Below are 24,268 nucleotides of genomic sequence, written 5' to 3'. Positions count from 1 at the left end.
GATTTGAAGACCTAATTGTCCTCCAAATTCGACATGAAAGATCTTGGTGCTGAAAACTATATTTTGGGCATAGAAATTAAAAGAGATCGGGCAAAGAGGAAGCTCTGGTTAAACCAGAGGAAGTATGTCGAGACAATACTGCAGAGGTTTAATATGTAGGATAGTAAACCGGTGAAGGTTCCTATTCCTGTAGGTGTAAAGCTATCTGTTGAACAGTGTCCCAAGACACAAGAAGAGGAAGAGGATATGTCCCGTGTTCCATATGCAAGTGCAGTCGGTAGCCTGATGTATGCAATGGTCTGTACTAGACCAGACATTGCACATGCAGTGGGAGTATTGAGCAGGTTTATGTCAAAACCGGGGAAGGAGCATTGGACAACAGTGAAGCGAGTTTTCAGGTATTTGCTTGGCACTAGTGATTATGGTTTGTGCTACCAAGGAAGACCAGGACTGAAAAGAGTTTTCGATATCCATGGCTTTGTTGATGCAGACTGGGTTGGAGATTTGGATCAAAGAAGATCTACAAGTAGGTATGTGTTTAACCTATTTGGAGGTGCAGTCAATTGGATGAGTAAGAAACAATCTGTAATGGCACTATCAACTACAGAGGCAGAATACATGGCAGCCAGTCATGCAAGCAAGGAAGCAGTTTGGTTGCAGAGATTGTGTTCAAGTATGGGGTTAGTACAGGGAGCTATAAGGATAGACTGTGACAGCCAAAGTGCAATTTTCTTGGCAAAGAACCCTGCTTATCATGCAAAGTGAAAGCACATTGATTTTCAGTATCACTTTGTGAGGGATATGATAGAAGACAAAAAGGTGTTGCTGGTAATGGTGGACACTTTGAAGAACACTGCATATGCATTCACAAAATCTATGAGCTCTGAAAAGTTCTCCTGGTGTAGAGAAACAATGGGTGTTTCAGGGCTGGAAAAATGACTAAGCTTTCCTGTGGCCCTCTGTGGAAAGAAAACAACAAGTGGGAGAATGTTGGGTTGTATTATATTCTTTCCACGACTAACCTACATAGTGAATTGGAGGGTTAGAGGGGGGGCGGAGCCCCCCCTTCGTTGCACCGATTGCGTAGAGGGGGGGTCACATGGGGGGCGGGTAGCCCCCCTGTCCGGGGGGTTGAGGGGGGGGGTAGCCCCCTCTACGGGGTCTGGGGCAGTGCCCTGGGAAATTTTTTTTGGACCCTATATTAGGTTGGGTTAACCTACCTATAGTTTTCGGTCCATGGTATTGGATGCTTCGGCATGTATAAATATGTATTGTAACATTGAAAGGAAAATATGAAAAATCAAGCTGGTAGTCTCGGTTGGGGGATCCAGGGGGAAATCTCTGTGTATATGTGTTTTATGTGTTATGCTTTCGCTATTGTTTATTTTCTGTGTTTTAGAATTCATATGCAGGTAATTTCTGTACGGGGTTAAAACCTACATAAGGGAAGATAAAAATAGGGACATGACAAATCCTCCTGCCCCAACATTGCTTACCCTTAAGAAATCCACACTTGGTCATTGTGGAGGTATCTGCCAACTGATACCAGGATCCCATATGAACCATTGGTCCACATCATGCCTCCGAGCAATCCAAACATAATTGGATCCCTCAATACCTGGATCCCAAGCCCATCTCTGACTCAAGTTGTTACCAGTGGATCCACCTAGTTCCCAATGCCACCATGGCCAATCATCGCCCGAGTCCCATGGGTCTAACTGTGGTCTGTCTTTGACCATAGATGCTACTCCATCTGTAGAATGCCAACTCATCACCTCTCTCCAGTCCAACCCTTATCATAGACCAAGGTCAACCCCATTATGCTGACGCCATGATGGAATATTGATGGATGACCAACCTATGCCCTACTGCCAACTGGGGCATGTATTGTCCCCTATCTGTAAGGGTCCCTGTTGTACTACGCTCCTGACTAAGAATGACACTCCATCAATAAGATACCAACTCATGATCTCCTGCCAATCCATCCTATGGGAAGGTTTAGATGCATATTCACCTAAATATGGAACAAGTTCCTTATGCTGCACCATGCCCAACTCACGTTGCTATGTCCATTCCACCAACCGGATCTGCCGAAGAAATCTTGCTCCTCTCCCTATAATGGGAAAAAGTGGGCAAGCTATGCTGCAAGCCCTATCTGTGTACTCCTGGAGAGGGTTGCTCCCTGAAAATACTACAACTTTGCCAGCTGCCTGTGCATCTACCTACACCTCATCAGTGGGTGGGCCCAAAGATGGGTGCACCACCATCTCAAAATTATTGTCCTTCATCTGATTAGAAACTCCAAGCTCGTCCAGTTTACGAACCTCCTGCAAATCTATCTTGTCAGGCTCCAACACCTCCTCATGAGAAGTGTCTGAAAATAGTACAACTCTGCTGGCTGTCTGTGCATCTGTCTGCTCGTCATCAATGGCTGGTCCAAAAGAAGGCTGCTCATCTTCCTCTTCATGGGCTCAACATGAACCTCCAACTAATTCGTCACAAGAGGCTCATTATGCATACCGTGCATATCATCCTCATCAGCTAACTCATGCTCCACCATTGCTGCTCACGTTGAATCGTCACTACTGCCTCATCACCCTAAATGTCTCCTATAGGGTCCACTGATTGCTCACCATACACACCAGAATATAAATCTGGTCTGCTATCAACAACTCCACATGACTGCTCAAGCTCCTTAGAGGCATCCTCATATGAACTCATGGACTCATCCAAAGAAGAATCCTCATCTTGGAAGTCAGAAAGAATCTCCTCTTGCTCTACTCCTTTCATCTCCTCTGCATCACTCAAGCATGAGTGGTTAGGTCCCCAAGGTTCCTTGTAGATGAAGCAAAGACCCTTCCTCCTCAGCTCATTCCTGCTGCATGGTTGGTCACCACCAATCCTCCACAACTCCTCCTGGGTCAATCGTTTCCTGAATAGACCAATGTTGAACTTAACCAACCTTTCGACAAGTTCATAAGCAACAAATTGTTGAAATTTGGTACCAAAGGACAGGTGGTTCCCTAAGGCTTTGATCTTTGGCCTAGGGAAAAATGTCCAAAAGAATTTAATTTTTCTCCTAAAGTGACTTTATAATTTTTATAAAGTCAAATCTAATTTAAAAGTGACTTTAAGTGATAAAGTTACTAAAGTCTAATTTTAAAGTGATTTTAATAAAGTCAATGTAAAATTAGAAAGGAAAAGTGACTTTGGAAATAAATGACTAAGTGGGTCTTTATTAAAGTGGGGTGAATTAAAAAAAATAGAAAGTGAGATTTAAATGAGCATTTAATTTCAGCCTTAGATCTCAATCTATTTCAGCCATTGGATTTAGGGATCACCCAAAAGTCACTTAGGGTTAGATTAAAGGAGGAAAATGAGGAAAAGGTCATTCATTCTTTCATGAGTAGATTGAGAGAAGGAGAGCAAGAGAGCAAGGGAGATTTCTGGACAGTGAGGAGAAGGAGCTTCAGCAAGTCCATACAGCAGAGTTTCAGCAAGGCGGAGTTTCAGCAAGTCGGAGTTTCAGCAAGTCTGTATAGCGGAGTTTCAGCAAGGCGGAGTTTCAGCAAGTCGGAGTTTCAGCAAGTCTGTACAGCGGAGTTTCAGCAAGGCGGAGTTTCAGCAAGTCGGACTTTCAGCAAGTCCGTACAACGGAGTTTCAGCAAGTCGGAGTTTCAGCAAGTCCGTACAGTGGAGTTTCAGCAAGTCCGTACAACAGTGTTTCAGCAAGTCCGTACAGCCGAGTTTCAACAAGTTGAGGGCAGAAATCTGTACAACTGCACTGCTATTTTTTGAGGAGGCCGTACAACGTTTATTGCTGTTCTATTTTGTTGTTTGCAAGTTTTCCCAGTTGGCTGTGAGGCACGAAAAACGAGATAAGTTGTAAAATTTGCTTGCTGATTTTTTACTGAATATTTCTCACTGTAAAAGAAAACATTTTTCAGAAATAAGAAAGAGCTCTCGAACTGGTTTTCCCCAAGAGTTGTAGGGGGTTTTTCCAGGGTCACCTTGACCAAAAATCGCTGTGTTTAAATGAGTTAAATGGCTGTTTGTATGTGCTGATTTTTATATTTCTGCATTTTCCAGCATTCTGTAAAATTTCCAGAATTTGTGTTTTCAGCAAATTTTTTTTGTTTTTGTTTTGTTTTGTTTCGTTTTGTTTTTTTTTTTTTTTTATTTCTTCAGTTGTTAAATGTATGGATATGGGAAAGGGCATTTAACTATTTTGGAGAAATAAGGTGAAACTGAAAACCGGGGTGCGAAATGAGAAATTTTTACACAAATGAGACCAATTGTTCTCTCTTCCAAATGGCCAACAATCTAGACTGTAACCTACGTCAAATGTAATCATAACCTCCCATACACGAGGACAAAATGGATTGCATGTGTGCTATGACATTGTCAGGATTATGTTTCCTAATGCTGAAGAAGCATTGGAACATATGCAGGATCAAGTCGTCACACTCCAGCTCAAACATGAGGTCATAAGATCTAACCAAGGCCATGACTTCTAGAATCTCAAGCTTCTTCCCAAAGGTAGGACCCTCACTGTTATCCAAATCCTGAAAAGTCTCCACTATCAATCTGAAGACTCTCCTCATTATATCATCACTGTAAGGAGGTATAGGTGCGGTCAACATCATGATACTATTGAGACAAGAAACAACTGGAAATTTGACCCCTACACAAGGATGCTCCAAAAACTTGTGTTGTATGAGAGCAAGCATAGCTGGTTTTAGAGCCCAAATCAAGCTCTTCCCATCTGACTGATGCACCTAGGAGAGGAGTGAAGCAAGTTGTTTCAGTTTAAGAAGGGCTTTTGTTGTAACTGCCATACATCTTAAATCTTTTCCAAGTGCATAAATTTTGGGCCCTAATTCATGTTCCTTTTGTGTCTGCTCTTGCTATAGAAAAGTAAGTATCTCCTTAGAAAGGGATTTGTTGATTTTTGCTGCTAATTTATAAAGGGAATTTATGAAGGTTTGATCCATGTTTTAGCTGAAGAATGACAAGTACATCAAGCTATTTTATGCATGACTTTGATTGACAACAACAACATAAGTACATAATAGTAGCTGACTCAATACAAAGGCCTCTCACTTCAAGAAATACTCAACAATTAGATAGAGGTCCAAATATGAACACCTCATGTAGACTCACCATACTCTCTCACTAACTTAGCAAATATTAAAAACTTTCTTTGAGAAATTTTAACAAACAATTAGCAAGTAGTACTTTTGTCAAACACTTTGTAGATAAAGTGGAAACACTTGCAACATAAATAAGTCTGAAAGGCAAATGCTTGAGAGAATTGTAATGCTCAAACGAATTCGATACCACGTTGCATGCATCCGAAACCGAGGTGAAGTGAAGTAGACCTAAGTGTTGGAAATAACCCAAATAGGTAGCAGACATTGCCGAGAAAATACTACTGTTGCTACTAATGAAAAACCATAGTTTCTTCTTTCAAAATTGATCAGAAAATCCTGAAATTTTAACATGGAGCTCCTCACACCACAACCATAAAAACCCATAAAAGGTTTGGCTTAACCCTAAGCCGAGATCGAGTCCACCAAGTGGTGTGAATTACTCAATTTACCAATAAAACGAACTGCTAAAGAAATGCTGGTTTACAACCCAAATACTACCCAGAAAATTCTGAAATTTTGATCACGAACTCCTCTCATAAAACACAATAAAACCTAGAAAAATCTTGGCCAGATTTCAGTTGCTTCGAGAAGCACCAATTTAGTGTGAGTTTCTTAGTCCCTAAAATTTAAAATTTTCTTTGATGCATTTTGTCAAACAGTTCATGAACAAGCATTTCTTCAAACACTTTGAGAGCAAGATTATAAACTTCAAGGGAAATATTAATCTGATAAAAAAGAATACAAACAATATATCAAATCAAGAACCTTGATATTCTCCTCAAGGTTACGCAACAACTAGTTGCTCCTCAACACATAAAATTCTGACCCCAACAATAATCAACTCAACCTCTGAAATGATAATCCCGACCTCCTTCTGGGAATAATAAATTCAACCTTCAAGAATTGATGATTAAATTCGACCCCAATAAATAAATTAGCTCCTGCAAATGAACTGGGCTTTGGAAGATAAACTTGGCTCCAATAGATAAATCTAGCTCTGACAAATAAATTGGGCTCTACCAAATAAAATTTCTTCAGAAAATGTCTAGTAGTAATTTTGCCAAAATTTTAATAAATTCCAACAAAAATATAGATAGCCGGTGAATCACAATTTTTATTGAAAAATACCACAACAAGAAATCCGACCAAATTTATTAATAATACTAAGGGATAATCTCTTCAACATTAGATTCAACTATTGCAAAATAATTTGACCCGACAAGAGACAAGAGAATTTCAACTCGAGAAGAGACATTTGGCCAAGAATACTCAACAGAGAGGCAGAGAGACACACAAAGGAGGCAACGTAGTTGGAAGATGGACACACAAAGGAGGTAACGCAGTTGGCAGAGAGGGTGACATAGAGCCAGGAAGGGCTCATGCAGGACCCACGCAGAAGCTTTTGACGCAGAGGTTTGAAATTTGCCGAGGATGACGTTCTGAGCCAGGAGGGCTGGAGTTAGCTCTTGTGAGAAAATCAATTCCTAGCAGAGGTGACTCAGTGCCTTAGAGGCTGACGCAGGCCCACGCAGGGGTAGTGCAAAAGTAGTCGGGGATTCGTTGGTATAACTGTCGGATCAGCCGGGACTTGCAGTGTAGAGTGAGGTAATCTCACTAATTTCTTCTTCGGATTGATATTCTCGATACTGGATTTCCAACAAGGCATCCAGAGGTTGTATTCAGAAATAACGTATGCTTAATAATAAAAACCCTCAGATCTATTGCACCGGTTTTCACGCATTAGTTTTTTCTGGGGACATTAGTCCAAAAACAACTCTGTCATTTGTGTTGTATCTTTCTCTATTGTTCACTTCTTGTTTCGGCATATTATTTAAATGTAGGTTGTAGTTTATGTATTTCAATGTTTGCCGTAGGAAACTACAAATAACTTGTTCATGTAAATCTAACAAGTAGGAGAAATATCATCAGTTGCTGCAGTAGGGATTTCGGCTTAAGGAATTTTCACCGAAGACCCTGTTAGTGAACTCCCCCTAGCTTTGGCATCTATTTTTGAGAAACATTCTGCCAATTATCCGTGTTTACAAACACAGATAATTTGGGGAGGTTAAAAAACTCCCTAGAGTGAGACCCTTTGAGAGGAATCATAGGCTTACCTAGGTGTTGTTAGATGGCTTAATAGTCATACTAGAATCTGTTTTACAATACGAAAGCAAAATTTGGGATTACAATGATGATATTGACTCAAGAATTTTATCTTCTTCTTTATACTTTGCTTCTTGGACTATTGACATGTCCATGGTCAACATGGTCAAAGGGCCGATTTTCGGCTTGCAATCAACTGGTCAAAGGGCCAAAATTCGGTCTGCACTTTTACCATCAAAGCTCGTCAAACAAAGAAGAGACAAGATTTACCCTAGGAAAACCCACCAAGGAGCTTGATGATGAAGTGATTTATTGTGTGATCTAGAGAAGGTGAATTTCCAGGAAAAGTTGAATTTTTCTGCATCAGAGGGGATTAAATTTTTTTCCACCCTCTAAGTATATCTAAAAAATATTTTGGTAATGGTGTTCTTATTATGAGGAACCATTCACCAAAAATATTTCTAGATAAAACTTTTACATCAAGATATTGCAAATCAACCTTTAGAAGGGGAAAATACACAGACATTGACTCGTAGGACTTCACGAAATTCTGCGACACCAAACATATGATCTATTATAAAAAAATACATAGACTCGATAACACTAGGATTCACCTAAGACCCTGTCAATGAGCTCCCCCCTAGCTTTGGGGTATTTTTGGGAGAAAATTTTTACCAATTATCCGTGTTTATAAACACAGATAATTTGGGTAGGTTAAAAATCTCCCTAGAGTGAAACCCTTTGAGAAGAATCATAGGCTTACCAAGGTGTTGTTACATGGCTTAATAGTCATACTAGAATCATTTTTACAATATAGAAGCAAATTTTGGGATTACAATGATGATATTGACTCAATAATTTTATCTTCTTCTTTATACTCTGCTTCTTGGACTGTTGACATGTACATGGTCAATATGGTCAAAGGGTACATTTTCGGCCTGTAATCAACTGGTCAAAGGGCCAAAATTCGGTCTACACTTCCACAGTCAAAGCTCAGTCAAACAAAGAAGAGACAAGATTTACCCTAGGAAAACCCACCAAAGGGAAAAACCCAACAACCTTTTCAATAGAGAAATTCGTCTGTTCAACAAGAGACACACCTAGACCTATGGTCAAACTTGGTCATCCCCTCCGAGTCAAGCTACCCAATCTAATCCAGAAATTCGTTCTTCCTAATCTAACCCAAAAATTTCGGCCCCCTTGCAGTTGCCAGTTATCTCAAAGTTATGGCCTTTGTAGTTGCCTAGTATTTTGGCCTCCCGCAATAAAATGCTTAGAAAAGCTGTGAACCAGGAGAGAGAGACTATATCCAAATGCGCGAGTTGATGAGAGAGAGAAAGAGAGCCAATTCGTCTTCTTCTTCATCCTATTCGTCCTTCTTATCCTTCACTTGCTTTCCCATAAAATGTCTTGTGAGAGAGATACGAATTGCCCAAGTGGAGGAGGTCAAATTGCCTTTCTATAGTGATCTGCCTAGGTCTAATGGGTGTGTAATTTGCCACGACTGACTTGACAACTTTTGGAGCCAAAAATTACAATTCAAAAATTGAAATTTTCTTCTTTAAGAAGTCACAATGGAACTTTTACTTAACATAAATTTTTAGACTCTAGCATTTAAAATATGTTTTACAATAATAAATACAAGCACATCAAGTGACCAAATATACATTATGAACACCGACTATATTTACAAATTCAACAGAAGTAGCTCCAAAGATAACCAAAACTAGCTTCCAAATATTGAAATGCATCCAATAGATCTCCAATAGCCAAGAAGGAACGAGTGCAAAATTCTCTCAATGAGGTGAATTGTCCAAGAGATGATGATGAGAGACTCAAATGGGCTCTCTCTTATTTATACATGTCCAATCAAGTCTAATTTTAGCGTAAAGCCCCTATTAGTTGTCAAATGATGGGCAACAACTGAGTGTGGTTACAAGCCAACCACATAGCCAATGTAAAATCATAAAGATAAACCCAAAAGGGGGCCAAAATGCTGACGTTATCACTGCGTGGGCCTCTTGGAGGCATGCATTGAGCTCTCTTTGTGCCAAGTGAGTCAAGAGGGCTCCAACAGTAATCTACTAGGAGTTGGCCCCTAAATATCCATGCAAATCATCGTGTGGACCCTAATTTTGTGTTTGGGGCAATGTTGCACGAAGCGGGAGCGAAGCGGAAGCGCGGAGCGCGGAAGTGTCATTTTCCAAAAATCTAGGAAGCGAAGCGTCCGCGGAAGCGTCTGCTATATATATATATATTTATATATTTTTTTGCATTTATACTCAAAACAAACATCCCAAATACCAAATTAATTGTAGAAGACATGAAAACATGCATATTAAAATTTTATTATTATTTTTTTTTTTTTAAATTTATAAAACTTTTTTCAATTTTTTATTTTTCAATATTAGGAAAATGAAATTTAAAAAATCTAAAAAAATAAAATCTAGAAATCTAACTAATATCTAAAATCTAAATAAAAAAAATAAAACTAAGGCCCAAAAATATCTTTTTCATTTTTTTTATTTTTTATATCATAAAAAATCTATTAAAAGAAAATGACTCACCCAAAATCAAAATCTAAAAAATAAAATCTAAACAAGCCTAAACTAAAAATAAATTAAAATCTACGCTAATGTATAAATCTAAAGACTAAATAACAATCTATAAAAATTTTAAACCTAAACGAAACCGAACCACATAAGTATCTATAAAAAAATCGAACTAGTGTAATGGGAACAACGACCAAAGGCTCGACTATATCCCAGGAAAAGACTGCGACTAAGAGAACGGTGTTACCTGGCCCGTGAAGACAGCATACCTCTGCGGAAAATCGACAAATCGTGGTTGACACCCTTGCTGAAACTGTGGCTCGTCTGCGTGAACGACGACTGACCCAAAAAAACGAGCCCTCACTGCGATTCTTCAATGTCGAATTCTGATTCACCCGTCGAGCAGTCACGCTATCTGCGGCTATGCCCTTCGCTTGATCGATCAGCTGACAACTAATTATTTCTTTACGGCTTTGATACCCAGGCCCACGTTTTTTTTTTTTTGAGTTTCCGACACTGATAATACGCAGAGTTTCACAACAGCAATCACGCATATGCTCAGAACGTAGGCCCAAACCGCTGTCGCCGGCGTGAAATGAAGCGTGGCGCTTCCGGATGCCCGAAGCGCCCTCCGAACCGCGGATCCGGGGCAACGCAACCCAATTTCCAGGAATCGTTTCAAAAAATAGGAATCGCGCTTCAGAAAAACCGGAATCGCGCTTCGCCTGGAGGTTCCGGAACGCTTCCGTACGGGACGCGATTCCGGCTTAGGATCCGGGGGGGGGGGGGGCGATTCCTGCAACTATGGTTTGGGGCACACAATGGGTCTCATGGTGATAAAATAGCCTGTATCTGCTGTAACATTGAGGGCTCAGAGGATGGTGCTAGCCCTCCCATGTCTCAATAGCGAAAACAAACCTCATCTAGGCCTCAAATTTCTTGCCAAAACCTGTATATACTGCTAAGCTAGTTGGGGGCACACTGGTCCGAGTCAATGTTTTAAAACTTTGACTCGCGTTCGGAAATGGCTGAGGGTCAGCTTCGACTCCGAATCGGTATCGACTTGACCAGTTTGATTTCAATGACTTGGTTGTTGTAAAAAATACATTAAATATTATTTTTTTAATGAAAAAACATAATTTTAAAGATTTTCATTCATGTTTCCAAACACAAAGCATTAGAATATAGAGAGAAGCCAACATATTATCAAAGTAGGCTCATGAATATATCCATTATATCAAAATGGCACCCAATGCATTGTCCAATACATACATGATATAGAGATCAAAACAAAAACACATAATCAAGGAGGCTCTAAATAGCCTCTACAACAAAAGTAAACTGTAAAACATCACTAATCACCAGTACTACTGGCTGCTGCTAGGGAAGGCAACATCATCTGGCTCAGACTCTGAATCAGAGTCAGACAAGGAATCCCATGGCTCCTCCTCCTCATCATCATCTCCAACTGCAACTGTAGAAGTAGTAGCACTAGCAGGTGCAGCAGTTGCACGTTGAGATAGACGAGATATGTGCTTCTATCGTGGTTGAGTAGAGGAAGTGCCTGCAACTGGAGGGCTTCGCACTGTGCCTGGTACAAGTGGATCTACATTCAACTGAACATTACGTTCAGCAACAACTTCAGCTAATGCCTCTGTCTGTAAATCCAAATCAATACCAAAATCCTCGTCAGAATCATACTCTGTTGGATGACTCTCCAATCTAATGCTGGATCAATATCTTCCAACAAAATGGGATCTGTATCAGGTATTTTGTTCTGCAATTAATTGCATCTTAGTCAGAGGTTGTATTGGACATAGACTAGATCATTTAACTATTTTTGTTCTGAACGGTTTTTCCTCTTCGTGTGAATCCTCTCAAAGACAGACCAATTGCGCTCACACCTAGTAGCACTGCAAGTTTGACTCAAAATATGGATTGCAAACTTCTGCAATTGAGGACAATGGCTACCAAATGCCTCCCACCATTGTGCTGCAAAAAACATAGTTGTGTAATGAGTTAGCTCAACAAATTATATCCAACTTTCAAATTATAAACAATTTAACAAAATAAGAATTTGAAAATTGAAATTGTTTGTTTACCTGGCTCATCTGCTTCCCTTGCAATCCTTGCTAGGTTCTTGCCAAAGGTACCTGTGGCTCTGTTGAAACAAGTGATCTGTCGGTGTATCTCCAGCTGATCACTCTCCTTAGGGATCATGCAGTCAATCAATCCATCTCTAACCTCCCCAGTCAAAGCATCTGCCTCCAAAGCTTTATAATGATACCTTGGGTTCAGGAAAAACCCAGCTGCATGTATAGTGCGATGGAGTTGATTGTTCCATCTTTCATCAATGATTTCCCAAATGGGCCCATACTTAGCCACTCTATCGTTGTATGCTGCCTTTATTTGCTCATTTTCTTGATCCATAGCCTCATAAATGAAGCGCATAGCCAATTTTTCCCCATCCACCAACCACAACACCTTAACCGGTGGCTCAACAACCTTCACAATCTTTGTTGCCTTTTTCCCAAATATTTCTTCATTAAATTTCCTTTTCACATCTTTGCCATCCTGTTTGCGAGACCATTGGCATTCATTCCACTCATCGCTGGAAAACAACCTTTGCAAGTTTCTATGGTTGGAAAGCATAGATTGCAATGTCAAAAAATGAGCTGCAAATCTAGTGATGGCAGGCCTAATAATATCCCTGCCCCTTGTGTGTTTCCTCATCAGGCTCAAAATTGATGAGTGATTGCAGATATATTTTGTTATGCTTTTGGGATGCTCTACAATGTTCTTGACCCAATCTATTTTGCCAATATCCTCAAGCATGAGGCCTATGCAATCTGTAGCACATGGGGTCCAAAAGATGGTTTTGTGTTTTTCCTCTAACATTTTACTAGCAAGAACATAGTTAGAAGCATTATCTGTGATGATTTGGACAACATTAGCCACCCCCACCTCTTCAACAACCTCATCCAAACACCGAAACAACAAGTGTGCATCTTTCACCCTATCAGATGCATCAACTGATTTTAGAAACATGGTTCCCTGTGGGCAAAAGATAAGAAAGTTTATGATGGTACAGTTCCGTTGATCTGTCCATCCATCTGACATGATGGTACATCTTGTTTTTTCCCATGAGCTTTTAAAATCTTTCAAATATTCATCAATGGAGGAAACTTCTTTTCGCAAAAGAGATCCCCTTAACTCATGCATAATAGGGCCTTTGAAGCCCTTTCCAGTAGCAAATATGGCATCAAACATAGGTTCATAATATGGTGAACGAGAAGCATTGAAGGGGACATCAGAATCATACCACCATCTAGCTATGTAATCACATGCAATCTCTGTCAATTCTTTCTTTCAATGGTCATCTAAAGTGGGCTGCATATGACTTCTACTAGCTTGAGGACCATGTGCATCTAATGGAGAGGAGGGTGTGAAATAACTTTTGATATCATCCCTCTTTTTCATTTTACTCTTATCCTTTTCTTGCATAGACTCCAAAGATGGAGGAACATAGTGAAAGGGGTTGGATGCATTAGTGCAAGGGATATATGAAGAGCCCTCATAATCAAAATTGGGTTTGGCAGCTATGATATGTTGTATACTCCTCTTCCTCCCAATATCAACCTCTATTTATTTTTGCCTAGCTTTTTCTTGCTCAAACTTCTCAAAGTTATTTAGCAATTCCTTCCTAATCTCTCCAATTTGTTCTGATGGTGCTTCACATGGAGTAATTTGGCCTCTAATACCAGCCAAGTGTTGTTTTAGCCTATGAATGCCCCCTCCACCCTCCTCAATTTTTCTATAACAAAATTTACAATGCATTTGATTATCAATCATTTCAGCATATGCCCAAGCAACATCTTTCACTCTAGGAGCCATTTTTGGACTTGGAAATGAAAGGAAAAAATATGAAAATGAAAACATAAAAAATAACATTGCTTCAATGTTCATTTCTTTTACAGAAAAAACTCTTTTCAATTTCCAAATTTGCACAAAAAAACAAGCAAAAACAGATTTTAGAAGTTAAAAAAAATACCTCTAGGCACAAACCGTCTCCTCAATGTTGCTCCAACAAAGCAACTCCTCAATGCTACTCCAATAACCACCCAAGAAGCTCCTCACTGCTGCTCCAATGATTGCCCAATACTCCTCACTGTTGCTCCAAAAACAAACTCCACAACTCTTCACAAAATTCTCACACTAATGCAATGAGATAGCTGTGAGGAAATGTGAGGGATTTGGGTGGTTTTATAGGCTTGGGAGAGGTAAATGGACCTCAAAAAAACCTAAAACCCAATTAGACTGTAGTGAGGGGTCCATTTCCCCCCCAAAAAAGTTACGCTAGCCGTGCGTGGCGTGATTGGCCGAACTGGCTAGTTTAGCTCGGGCTCGATCGATTCAGCCGGTTTGTTACCGAACTAGCCGAGTCGGTGACTGGCTCACCGACTTAGCCGGTTCGGTAACAAACCGACCGCCGATCCATTTTCTCAACCGAGCCAGACCGATCAGGGGTTTGGCTCAGTCGGCTTGACCGGATCGGAGTCGACTCGACTGTTTTTTAAAACACTGGTCTGAGTGCATCATCTTTTGAATAATGTGGGGCAAGGTATGGACTACTGGGTTGTTGTAGGTGCCCATGGAGTGGAGTGATGCTTTGCAAGTGATAGGAGTCCCATGGCTCTCAACAATTCACCTGTAGGGTGTAATACGGCCCTCTACTGGACTTGGGCCCTAGTTAAGTTGCCTAGCCCATGATAAAAACCACCTACCAATCACACATAATGTCTAGTGGTGCATCTTCACCTTCGATACAATTAATCATTAGTGCATCTAAGTGAACCAATCTTATTAGTCAGGGCACATTGAGACTTCATATGGGGCTTCTCTTCCAAATTTGGGGCTTTGATCTCAAAGTAGTGTTACCTCCCTAGGTAGGACTGATTAATAAATGATTCTATTAGATTTTCCCAGCTCCTGAGGGGAAAGACAAGTCTCTGGTGCATCCTTTAATTAATAGGTGGCATGTGAAGGATGATGAAATGGATGGGAAACAAGGGTCTCAAGGCTCGATGCCATGGGTACAAGGATAGCAATGCTGAGGGATGTCCACATATTGGGCATATAGATGTAAGGAGGGAGCAATCGTGGTTACATGAGTTACCCCAGCCTTTGTTTTTCTAACCCTCTTTATTCACCTTTTGCTTTTTCTTGCTTTTTCTTTGTATTATTGCTCGAAGCTCTGGGAAATGAGAGCATGTTGTGAATGATGTAAAGCAATTATTATCCCCTTAAGGTGGGGCAACTCATTGCCCACTAGGGGTTCAGACGTGCATGGATTCCTTTAATGATGTGATGGGCACTCATGGGCCCTAGGAACCAGGTGATGGCCATAATGATAAGGGGTAAAGCTCATGTTTAGCCTTTGCCTATGTGCTATATTACATCTTTTTCATTTTGTGATCTTCTTTTGTTGATTTGGGGTAGCATTGGATGTGCTCTAGCCATGAAAATTTGTGGAGAGGCTAAAGCACATGAGATCTCCAAGACCCAAAAATGGTTTGGGCACATTCTAACTGGTTTGGGAGATATTAAAACAATTAATATTTTTAATGGAGTTCCTAAGTCTAAACTTAGGAAACATAAAATATAAATGGGTATTAATATAAAACTGGGTTAAAAGGTTCCAAAAGTCATGGATCAAGCCAAATCTAATCTTAGCCGTCGATTAGAGATTTAATCTCGGCCGTTGAAGGACCAATAGGAAAAGTATAAGAAGATGCTTTAGGGTCAGTTGGAGAACACATTGAGGGAGACCAGTCAGTTCGATTTCTGGAGCGGGGTTAGCTGAGAAATTCGAACTAGTGGTCTAGGGAGCAGCAGGAGGCAGCGGTACAGAACAAAGAGTCGGGATCAGCACCAAAAGACTAGCATAGAGGTTGGAGAGGCAAATGCAGAGCCTCTCAAGTAGACGCAGAGGCAAAATACTGCGCAGTCACTGGGAGGCCTGCGTGGTGACACAGAGAGGCCCAGTGCTAACACAGAGAGGTAGGCGTTGACGCAGTAAGTTTGGGAGCTGTGTAGAGGCCAGTAAGCTTGACGCTGAGGTTGGGAGAAGCGTTGGAGAATTTGTTCTTTGTTGGGTAAGCTAGTTTGGGACCCGATTGTACTGAAGAATTGCTGTATAATAAAATCCTCCTCTGCCGCACCGGTTTTTCTGTGGACATTTGTCCAAAATATTTGTGTTGATGTGTTGATTCTTGCGCATGTGTTTATTTCTGTATTATGGTGTGATATCTGCAATAGAATTTATTTTAATATTTACTAAAGGGTTTTCGTAAATAATTTATTGGTAAATAAGTAGATAAAATAAATCAATTGCTGCAGTGATAGAATTTTCACATGGTATGAGAGCAAGTAATCAGAGATAGGAAGGGAAAATCAATTATGGGTCGAGACCATGATGTAGAGGCACCTACGCCAGTGGACATGATATCTGCAATAGAATTTATTTTAATATTTACTGAAGGGTTTTCATAAATAACTTATTGGCAAATAAGTAGGTAAAATAAATCAGTTGCTATAGTGATAGAATTTTCACATGGTATGAGAGCAAGTAATCAGAGACAAGAAGGGAAAATCAATTATGGGCCGAGACCATGATGCAGAGGCATCTACATCAGAAGACTCGCACAGATTTTCAGAAAATTGCACAAGAGACATTAACTTCGATTTCTTTATGTTGGCTTCTAGGCTGGAAGAAGAAGTGGCTTTTGTGCGAGCTCTGCATCATCAGAAGTATGGTATATAGACAATGAAGCCTCTTGGCATATGACGAGAATTTGGGAATGTTTCTAAGATTATCAAGAGGAGAGGATGAACTTTCAGATCACCATGGGGAACAAGGCAAAGTGTACTCCAGTAGGGAAGGGTACCATAGTTTTTCAAACAGAAACGGGAAAGTGGTTCCGTTCTACCAATGTGCTGCATGTACCAGGATCGGGGATGAATTTACTTTCCGTGTCGCAACTTCAAGGCAAAGGCTCTGACATTTTCTTCATCAAGGAGAAAGTATACGTCATACACCCAAGGTGGAAAAAGAAAGTGCAAATCGGGATCTAAAGTAACAGGTTGCATAGAGTACAACTAGAATCACCAATGACACTAATAGGCAGTCATGGAGACAAGGACTTGAATGAACTATAGCACAGAAGAATGGGACATTCGCACCATAGGGCTCTGAGAATTCTTAGAAACACTGTAACAGGAGTTCCTGATCTTAGTACGGAACGAGATGATGTATGCAGAGGATGTGCTCTGGGAACGTATGCTAAAGCAACATTTCCTAGAAGTAAGAACTGGGCTAAGAGCGTACTAGGATTGATACACTCAGATATTTGCGGACCCATGTCCACTAAAGCTCTTAGTGGTGCCGAGTACTTCCTTACCTTCATGATGACCACTCAAGGAGAACTTGGATTTATTTTCTGAAAACCAAGGACGAGGTTTCCTGTTGATTCAAAGAGTTCAAGGCTTTGGTGGAGAATCTGACTGGGAAGAAAATAAAGTTTTGCACTCAGATAATGGTGGAGAGTATGTCGATAGGGACTTCACTGATTTTTGCGCTAAGGAGGGCATCAGAAGAGAGTGGACAACTCCTTACAATTCGGAGCAGAATGGAGTAGCAAAAAGGAAGAACAGGACTCTTGTAGAAGCAGATAGGGCTATGATGTATGATCAGGATATGCCAAAATTCCTGTGGGCAGAAGCATGCAACACAACAGTCTATGTTCAGAACATAACTCCTCATTAGGCATTGGGCAAAATTACTCTAGAGAAAGTCTTCATAGGGAAGATGCTTGAAGTAGTCATTTCAGGATATTTGGGAGCTTAGCATATTTCCGTGTACCTGAGGAAAAGAGGAAGAAGCTGGATCAAATTGCAGAGAAAGGATCTCTAGTGGGATATAGCGAGATCGCTAAGGCATACATAATCTATCTTCCAGGGAGCAGGAAGGTAGTAGTTCGACGAGATGTGAAGTTCATGGAGTACAGGGCTTTCAGAAAGTCTCATGAAATTCCTTACGAGGAGCAGTCAAAAGAGCAGCCGTTGGTCAAACCTCTTCAACCAATGGAAGTAAAGAATTCTTCTTCGGATCAGGAAGAATCATAGGATGAGGAGGAGATAACAGAAGCATCTGCTGGTAGAGGAAGCACGACTAGGGAACTTCATCAGATTCTGCGAGATGCAGAGGACTCCGTCGGTGTGCCAAGAACAATAAGAGGGAGTGAAAACAACCAGATAGATATCAGGCATTAGTAGCTCAGGATGGGGAGCCTGCCAATTTTTAGGAGGCAACTCAACATCTTGTTTGGCTGGATGCAAGGTAGAGGAGTACAACTCCATAATGGTGAATGATGTTTGGGAGGTAGTGCTAAGGCCTCAAGACAGATCAGTGGTAGGTTCGAGATGGATCTACAAGATTAAATACGCTGCAGATGACAATGTTGAGAAATACAAAGCTAGGTTTGTGGCTAAGGGGTATGCTCAGAAGGAAGGTATTGACTACGAAGAGACCTTTGCCCTGGTAGCTAGGTATACATCTATTAGAACTGTGATATCTCTTGCAGCACAAATGAGGTGGGAGATTCATTAGATGGATGTCAAAACGACATTTCTGGAAGGGGTGATAAAAGAAGAGGTATACATTGAACAACAAGAGGGCTTTGAGACACATGAGAAGAAGTCTCATGTATGCAGATTGAAGAAAGCCTTGTATGGGCTGAAACAGGCACCTAGAGCATGGTATGGTCGAATCGATGGCTACGTACAGAAGATGGGATTTGTCAAGAGTGACACAGATCCAAATCTTTACTATGGTTGTAGAGAATGAGCCTCTAATCTTAGTATTGTATGTAGATGATCTCTTCTTGACAGGATCATCCAGGCTCATCGGGGACTACAAGAAGAATCTAGCCATGGGATTCGATATGAAGGATTTGGTACAAATGCATTAATTCCTGGGGTTGGAAGTTTGGCAACAAAAGGGGGCGATCTTCCTTGGGCAAGGGAGATATGCTACAGAAATCCTGAAGAGATTCAGGATGGAGGATTGCAGACCCATGGCTACTCCAATGATCACCACCTGGAAGAAGATTGATGCATCAGAAGACAAGGATGTTGATCCCACCTGATACAGACAACTCATAGTGTCCTTGATGTATCTTGTCAATACCAGGCCTGACATTTGTTATGCTATCAACACCCTCAGTCAGTTCATGGTGGAACCAAAAAGGGCGCATTGGGCAATAGCCAAACATGTTCTAAGATATATACAGGGAACAATCGATTATGGACTCTTGTACACCAAGAGTAAGGATATCAGAGTGAGTGGATTTACTGATGCAAATTGGGTGGGAAGTTCAGTGGATCGGAAAAGTACCTCTAGGTATTGCTTCAACATTGGATCAGGAATGACCCCCTGGTGCAGTAGGAAACAAAAATCCGTTGCTCTGAGCTCAACAGAGGCAGAATATATGGCCGCAAACACTGCTTCGTGCGAGGCCATATGGCTTAGAAAACCAGGATCATGTGTGATAATCAGAGTTGCATCAAGCTCTCTGAGAATCCAGTGTTTCACGATCGGTCAAAGCATATTGATATCCAGTGTCACTTTGTCATAGACTATGTCTAATGAGGAGCTGTCTAGTTGAGCTACACTCCTACAGGAGAATAGGTGGCAAACATCCTTACCAAGGCCCCTGGAAGAACCAAGTTTGATTATTTGAGGGAGAAGATGTGGATGATAAAGAATCCATTTTAGTAGCAGAAATGGGTATGATGTTGCAGTGCAGTAGCAGCCAGCAGTGGCACGATGCAACATAATGAGAAGGAGTTTGTAGTGCAGATGCAGTGTTGGGAAGAAGGACCAGCAACAACACGGATGCAGAGGGAGTTGCAGTACAGATGTAGCAGTGGCAATGATAGAGCCATGAACATTAGTACAGGATGCAGCAGTGCAGAGGATGTTGGGCTGGGAGGCTTAGCATCAGCACAGGTACCGATGCCGTATGATCAGAGTAATGCTCAATGTGGAGTATTACTAGAGCACATTCCTCGCTAAGAGGGAGTGTTGATTTGGCGTAGCATCGGATGTGCTCTAGCCATGAAAATTAGTGGAGAGGCTAAAGCACATAAGATCTCCAAGACCTAGAAATGGTATGGGCAGATTCTAACCGGTTTGGGAGATATTAAAATAATTAATATTTCTAATGGAGTTCCTAAGTCTAAACTTTGGAAAAATAAAATATTGATGGGTATAATATAAAACTGGGTTAGAAGGTTGCAAAAGTCATGGATCAAGCCAAATCTAATCTTAGCCGTTGATTAGAGATTTAATCTCGCCCGTTGAAGGACCAACAAGAAAAATATAAGAAGAGGCTTGAGGGTCAGTTGGAGAACACACTGAGGGAGACCAGTCAGTTCGATTTCTGGAGCGGGGTTCGCTGAGAAATTCGAACTAGTGGTCTGGGAAGCAGCAGGAGGTCGCTGGTACAGAACAAAGAGTTGGGATCAACACCAGAAGACCAGCGCAAAGGTTGGAGAGGCAGACGCAGAGGCTGCAGACTGTGCAGTCACTGGAGGGTTTGTGTGGGTGACGCAGAGAGGCCCAGTGCTGATGCACAGAGGTAGGAGCTGACACAGTAAGTCTGGGAGCTATGTAGAGGCCAGTAAGCCTGATGCTAAGGTTGGGAAAGGTGCTGGAGAATTTGTTCTCTGTTGGGTAAGCCAGTTTGGCACCTTGTTGTACTGAAGAATTGCTGAATTATAAAATCCTCCTCTGCTGCACCGGTTTTCTCGCATTGGGTTTTTCTGGGGACATTTGTCCAAAATATCTGTGTTGATGTGTTGATTCTTGTGCATATGTTTGTTTCTATATTATTGTATGATATCTGCAACATAATTTATTTTAATATTTATTGAAAGGTTTTCGTAAATAACTTGTTGGCAAATAAGTAGGTAAAATAAATCGGTTACTGCAGTGATAGAATTTTCACATCTTTTTCTTTTGTTTCTTGCTTGTGGCCATTATATGATTTTAACTTTCATTTGATTTCATCAACCTCCGGGGCAAGGTTTCTAGGCCCGACCCAGATATGTGGACAAGGGAAGGGGGTGTGCCGGATCCTGTGGAACCAAAGAAGGAGAATGGTGAAATAGGGCTTGTAATGTGTGGAGGCGAGTGCAAAATGTGGAATGACAAAATGAGACCATGCTACCAAAATCGAGTTTCCCAAGTAGTGCCCTTCCTAAATCCATAGGCCAATAAGCCCCACGTGTCTAGAATTGAATATTAACCCTCGATTTAAGGTGAGGGAGTAAAACCACTGTCAAAGGCCTTCCTTCTCCCAAGTTACCCAATAATCCATGCCCAAAATGCCCAAGTGGAAAGCAAGCATAAGCACCCCATTGCACAATGGAAAAATACCTTTTGGATCGGATTGCCCACTTTCTAACATATGCTCTTGACAGATGGGTGAGAAAACATACAACTGATGCAGCGAGCGTAGATAAAATGACACATCACATCGGCTACAAGGTGGCTCTCAGGGGCTGTTGGCTGCCAGCTGGGAGAAGATGAGTAGGAGAAAAGCTCTCCTAGGGGTCCCCACTTTTGGTGGGCAACTGGCCGAATTCATTCTGAGGGAGCCGAGTTGCAGGTTCCAGATTGTATTTCTCCTTCTATTTATGTGGGTTGAAAACCCAGATTTTCCAGATAATGAAATGATGGAGAATTGTTTGTGGGTTAATTAATTTTTGCGATGTGTAATTGATCTTTCTGGTTTATTTTCGCTGCATATTTTAATTCGAGAAGTTAAAGATACCAGTGATTTTATTTTTCGGTGATTCAATTATTATCTAGGTAGATAAATAATAAGCTGGAGATATTAAATTGCCACAAGTAAATAAATCTAGCTGGTATTAGAAATTTAAAAATGCAAATGAGTCACTTCAATGATTAATATAAATAAGAGTTGGTGCATACAAACACAATTCAAGGGGTAGAGTTCTTTCCCATGATTGGTTATGATTCTTGGTTGACTAGATCAGCCTTAGCTAAAATTACACATACAATTAAATGTTATGATACAAGGTCAGCCATGGCTTAAAGTGAAGATTACACCCTTGCTATGAACAGTGATCGTTTGATTTATCCTTCTGTAAAGCATCTAACCAGTAGAGGTTGTCTTTCACCAAGTTGAATGATATTTTTTTTTTTGGTTATGCCGTAGTTAAGACGATGCAATTCTCTGTTGTTAAAATTTAGTTGGATGAAGTTGGTGTGGAATACATGAGTCAGTAAGTGATGATATATCTTTTGTAGCATGAGATTATGCATTTGAGAAATTATGTATTTGTAACTAACTTTTATTAACGTTACTTTGTACAGTGTTTGATATTGTGAAAATGATGATTTATCATCCGCATGGGGCAAACCTATTTGTCAACTGTCTGCAGAGTGGAAATGGTACTTATACTGTTCTTATTGATAATTTCTTTATCTGTGCCCAAACTTTATTACAACACTAGCAATGTCACATTTACAATTATTCTGTGTTCAGTGGTATTATATGGACTTTTGTGTGTTGTAATAAATAATATAAAGCTACTCGGCTGGAGGATTTTGCACTAGTATTGTTGGTGTTTGTTCAGGCATTATAAGTTTTTTTACTCAGATTCATGTACTGTTTCATAATTTACTCTTAGCTGAAGGTTTACATGCCTATGTGCATAGGGAAGAAGAAAGAATGGGGACACTGAAAATTCGGATTTCAGAATGGTGAACATCAAAATACTGTTTGATAGCAAAGTAATAATAGAAGTGGGAATAAGTCATCAACGAGTAAAATTGATATTGGAACGATGAGTTGAGACCCCTTGTACCTTTCAAACTGACATTTCCATCTTCATCACCCCTGATTTGCTAAGCATTCTTACATAATGAAACTTGGACTCCTGTTTGACTGAATTAATCTATTTCCTTTAGATAATATCTAGAGAAAAACATAATCTCTAATTTTGTTTCAAATATGTTACGTTAGAGAGAAGAATTTAGAGACATGCGTCTAGCGTGAAGCAAAAGATTAGTTTCTTGACAAGTGCACATCATGATAAAATAACACTATGATTCTTGTAAATGTGTAGAAATGCGTAACTAATATCCTAAGTCATATGACATGCGGATACAAGACAAGGAGACACATGGATATGTGTCTTCGACATGAGACACGTTGGCCTTGGAAATAGGTCACAGGGGAAATTTTTTATTTAATCAACTTCAAATTATAAATACAAAAATAAAATTTAGACGCAAAGGCTCAACTTTTTTAGAAATTAGAAACTAGTTACACTTACAACTTGTGTATGGTCATTCCCCGATGGGGGTGTCAAGCTACGGAATCCACCCATCACGTGACAAATGACAGTTGTCTCTTGGTTAAAGCAGGGAAGGGTAGGCCATCAACCCCTCCACCATGCAGTAGTTAATGTCTCTAGGCTCACCTGTGTGAAAAGTTCTCCCTCGTCTGTGTGCAACGAATTTGTACCAGGTTTGGGGTTCAATAGCGTCGCACATCCTTGGTCAAATTGCACGGCTCTTGATATTTTCTGGTTGTTCTCTAGCTTTCCGAGGGATGCGCACTCCTCTGTGCTCGTATTTCTCCTAGTCATTGGGCTAGGGTGGTGGTTGTCTGCCTTTTGCTCCACTACGAGCCTAATTCGGTGATTTCTCTTTCCTTCCTGCAAATTGTGAAACTTGCCCTCTCCTTCCTAAGCCAGAGAGCATGGCGTTTCTGGTTTTGGCTAGTTCTGGGTTTAGTTGCTCTGAATTCTCTTGGCTTCTTGCCTTAGCCTTATGGTTGGTGGGTCTTGGGTCGTTTGCATTTGGTGTTGGCTGCTTATTTAATTGGTCACGTGTCTTTTGGTGGTGTTGTTTTCTTTTGGGTGGTGGATTTGGTGTTGGGATGGCACTGGTCTTCAGGATTGACATCCCTTGGTCCTTCCCATTTAGGGCCACCCGTTTTAGACCTCCTTTTGTTGTTGTCCTGTGGCCCTGGGAACTCGTTTTTCTATCTGCTCTAATGTGCTGTGTTGGTTCTTGGTAGCTTCGGATGTGCTCTAAGTCTCAATTTTTGCAGGGAGGCTTGGGCACATGTATTCCAAAGAACCCAGAAAGCATTTTGGGAAATTCTGCCCATAAACAATTTTATTAAAATAATTAATTATTTTTAATGGGACCCTAAGTCTAAACTTGGGAAATTAAAATAATTAATGGGTATTAATCTAACTGTGGGTGTAACTTCTAGAAGAAGACGAGGATCAAGCATAAATGATCTTAGCCATTGATTAGCTTCTAATCTGGGCCATTGAATGTCAATGAGGAGATTA

At 40.7% G+C, this 24,268-nt stretch overlaps 1 protein-coding gene across 3 annotated transcripts in view; it reads left to right on the top strand.

Annotated features, from left to right (window-relative positions):
* LOC149155519 (transducin family protein / WD-40 repeat family protein) overlaps nucleotides 1-24,268 on the top strand; it is a 440,469-nt gene that overhangs the window by 312,192 nt on the left and 104,009 nt on the right. For all 3 annotated transcript variants that reach the window (XM_089445676.1, XM_089445674.1, XM_089445675.1), the window contains one exon: nucleotides 22,272-22,349. In XM_089445676.1, coding sequence (XP_089301802.1) covers nucleotides 22,272-22,349 — 78 coding nt within the window. The remainder of the gene's footprint in view (nucleotides 1-22,271; nucleotides 22,350-24,268) is intronic.

This window comes from Pinus tabuliformis, chromosome 9 (genome assembly GCF_031772625.1).
Source record: "Pinus tabuliformis cultivar Carrire ecotype Pingquan chromosome 9, CPIR1, whole genome shotgun sequence".
Taxonomy (NCBI): Eukaryota; Viridiplantae; Streptophyta; class Pinopsida; order Pinales; family Pinaceae; genus Pinus; species Pinus tabuliformis.
The sequence above is the reverse complement of the archived record's forward strand: the minus strand, read 5'-3'. Positions and strand labels throughout refer to the sequence as shown.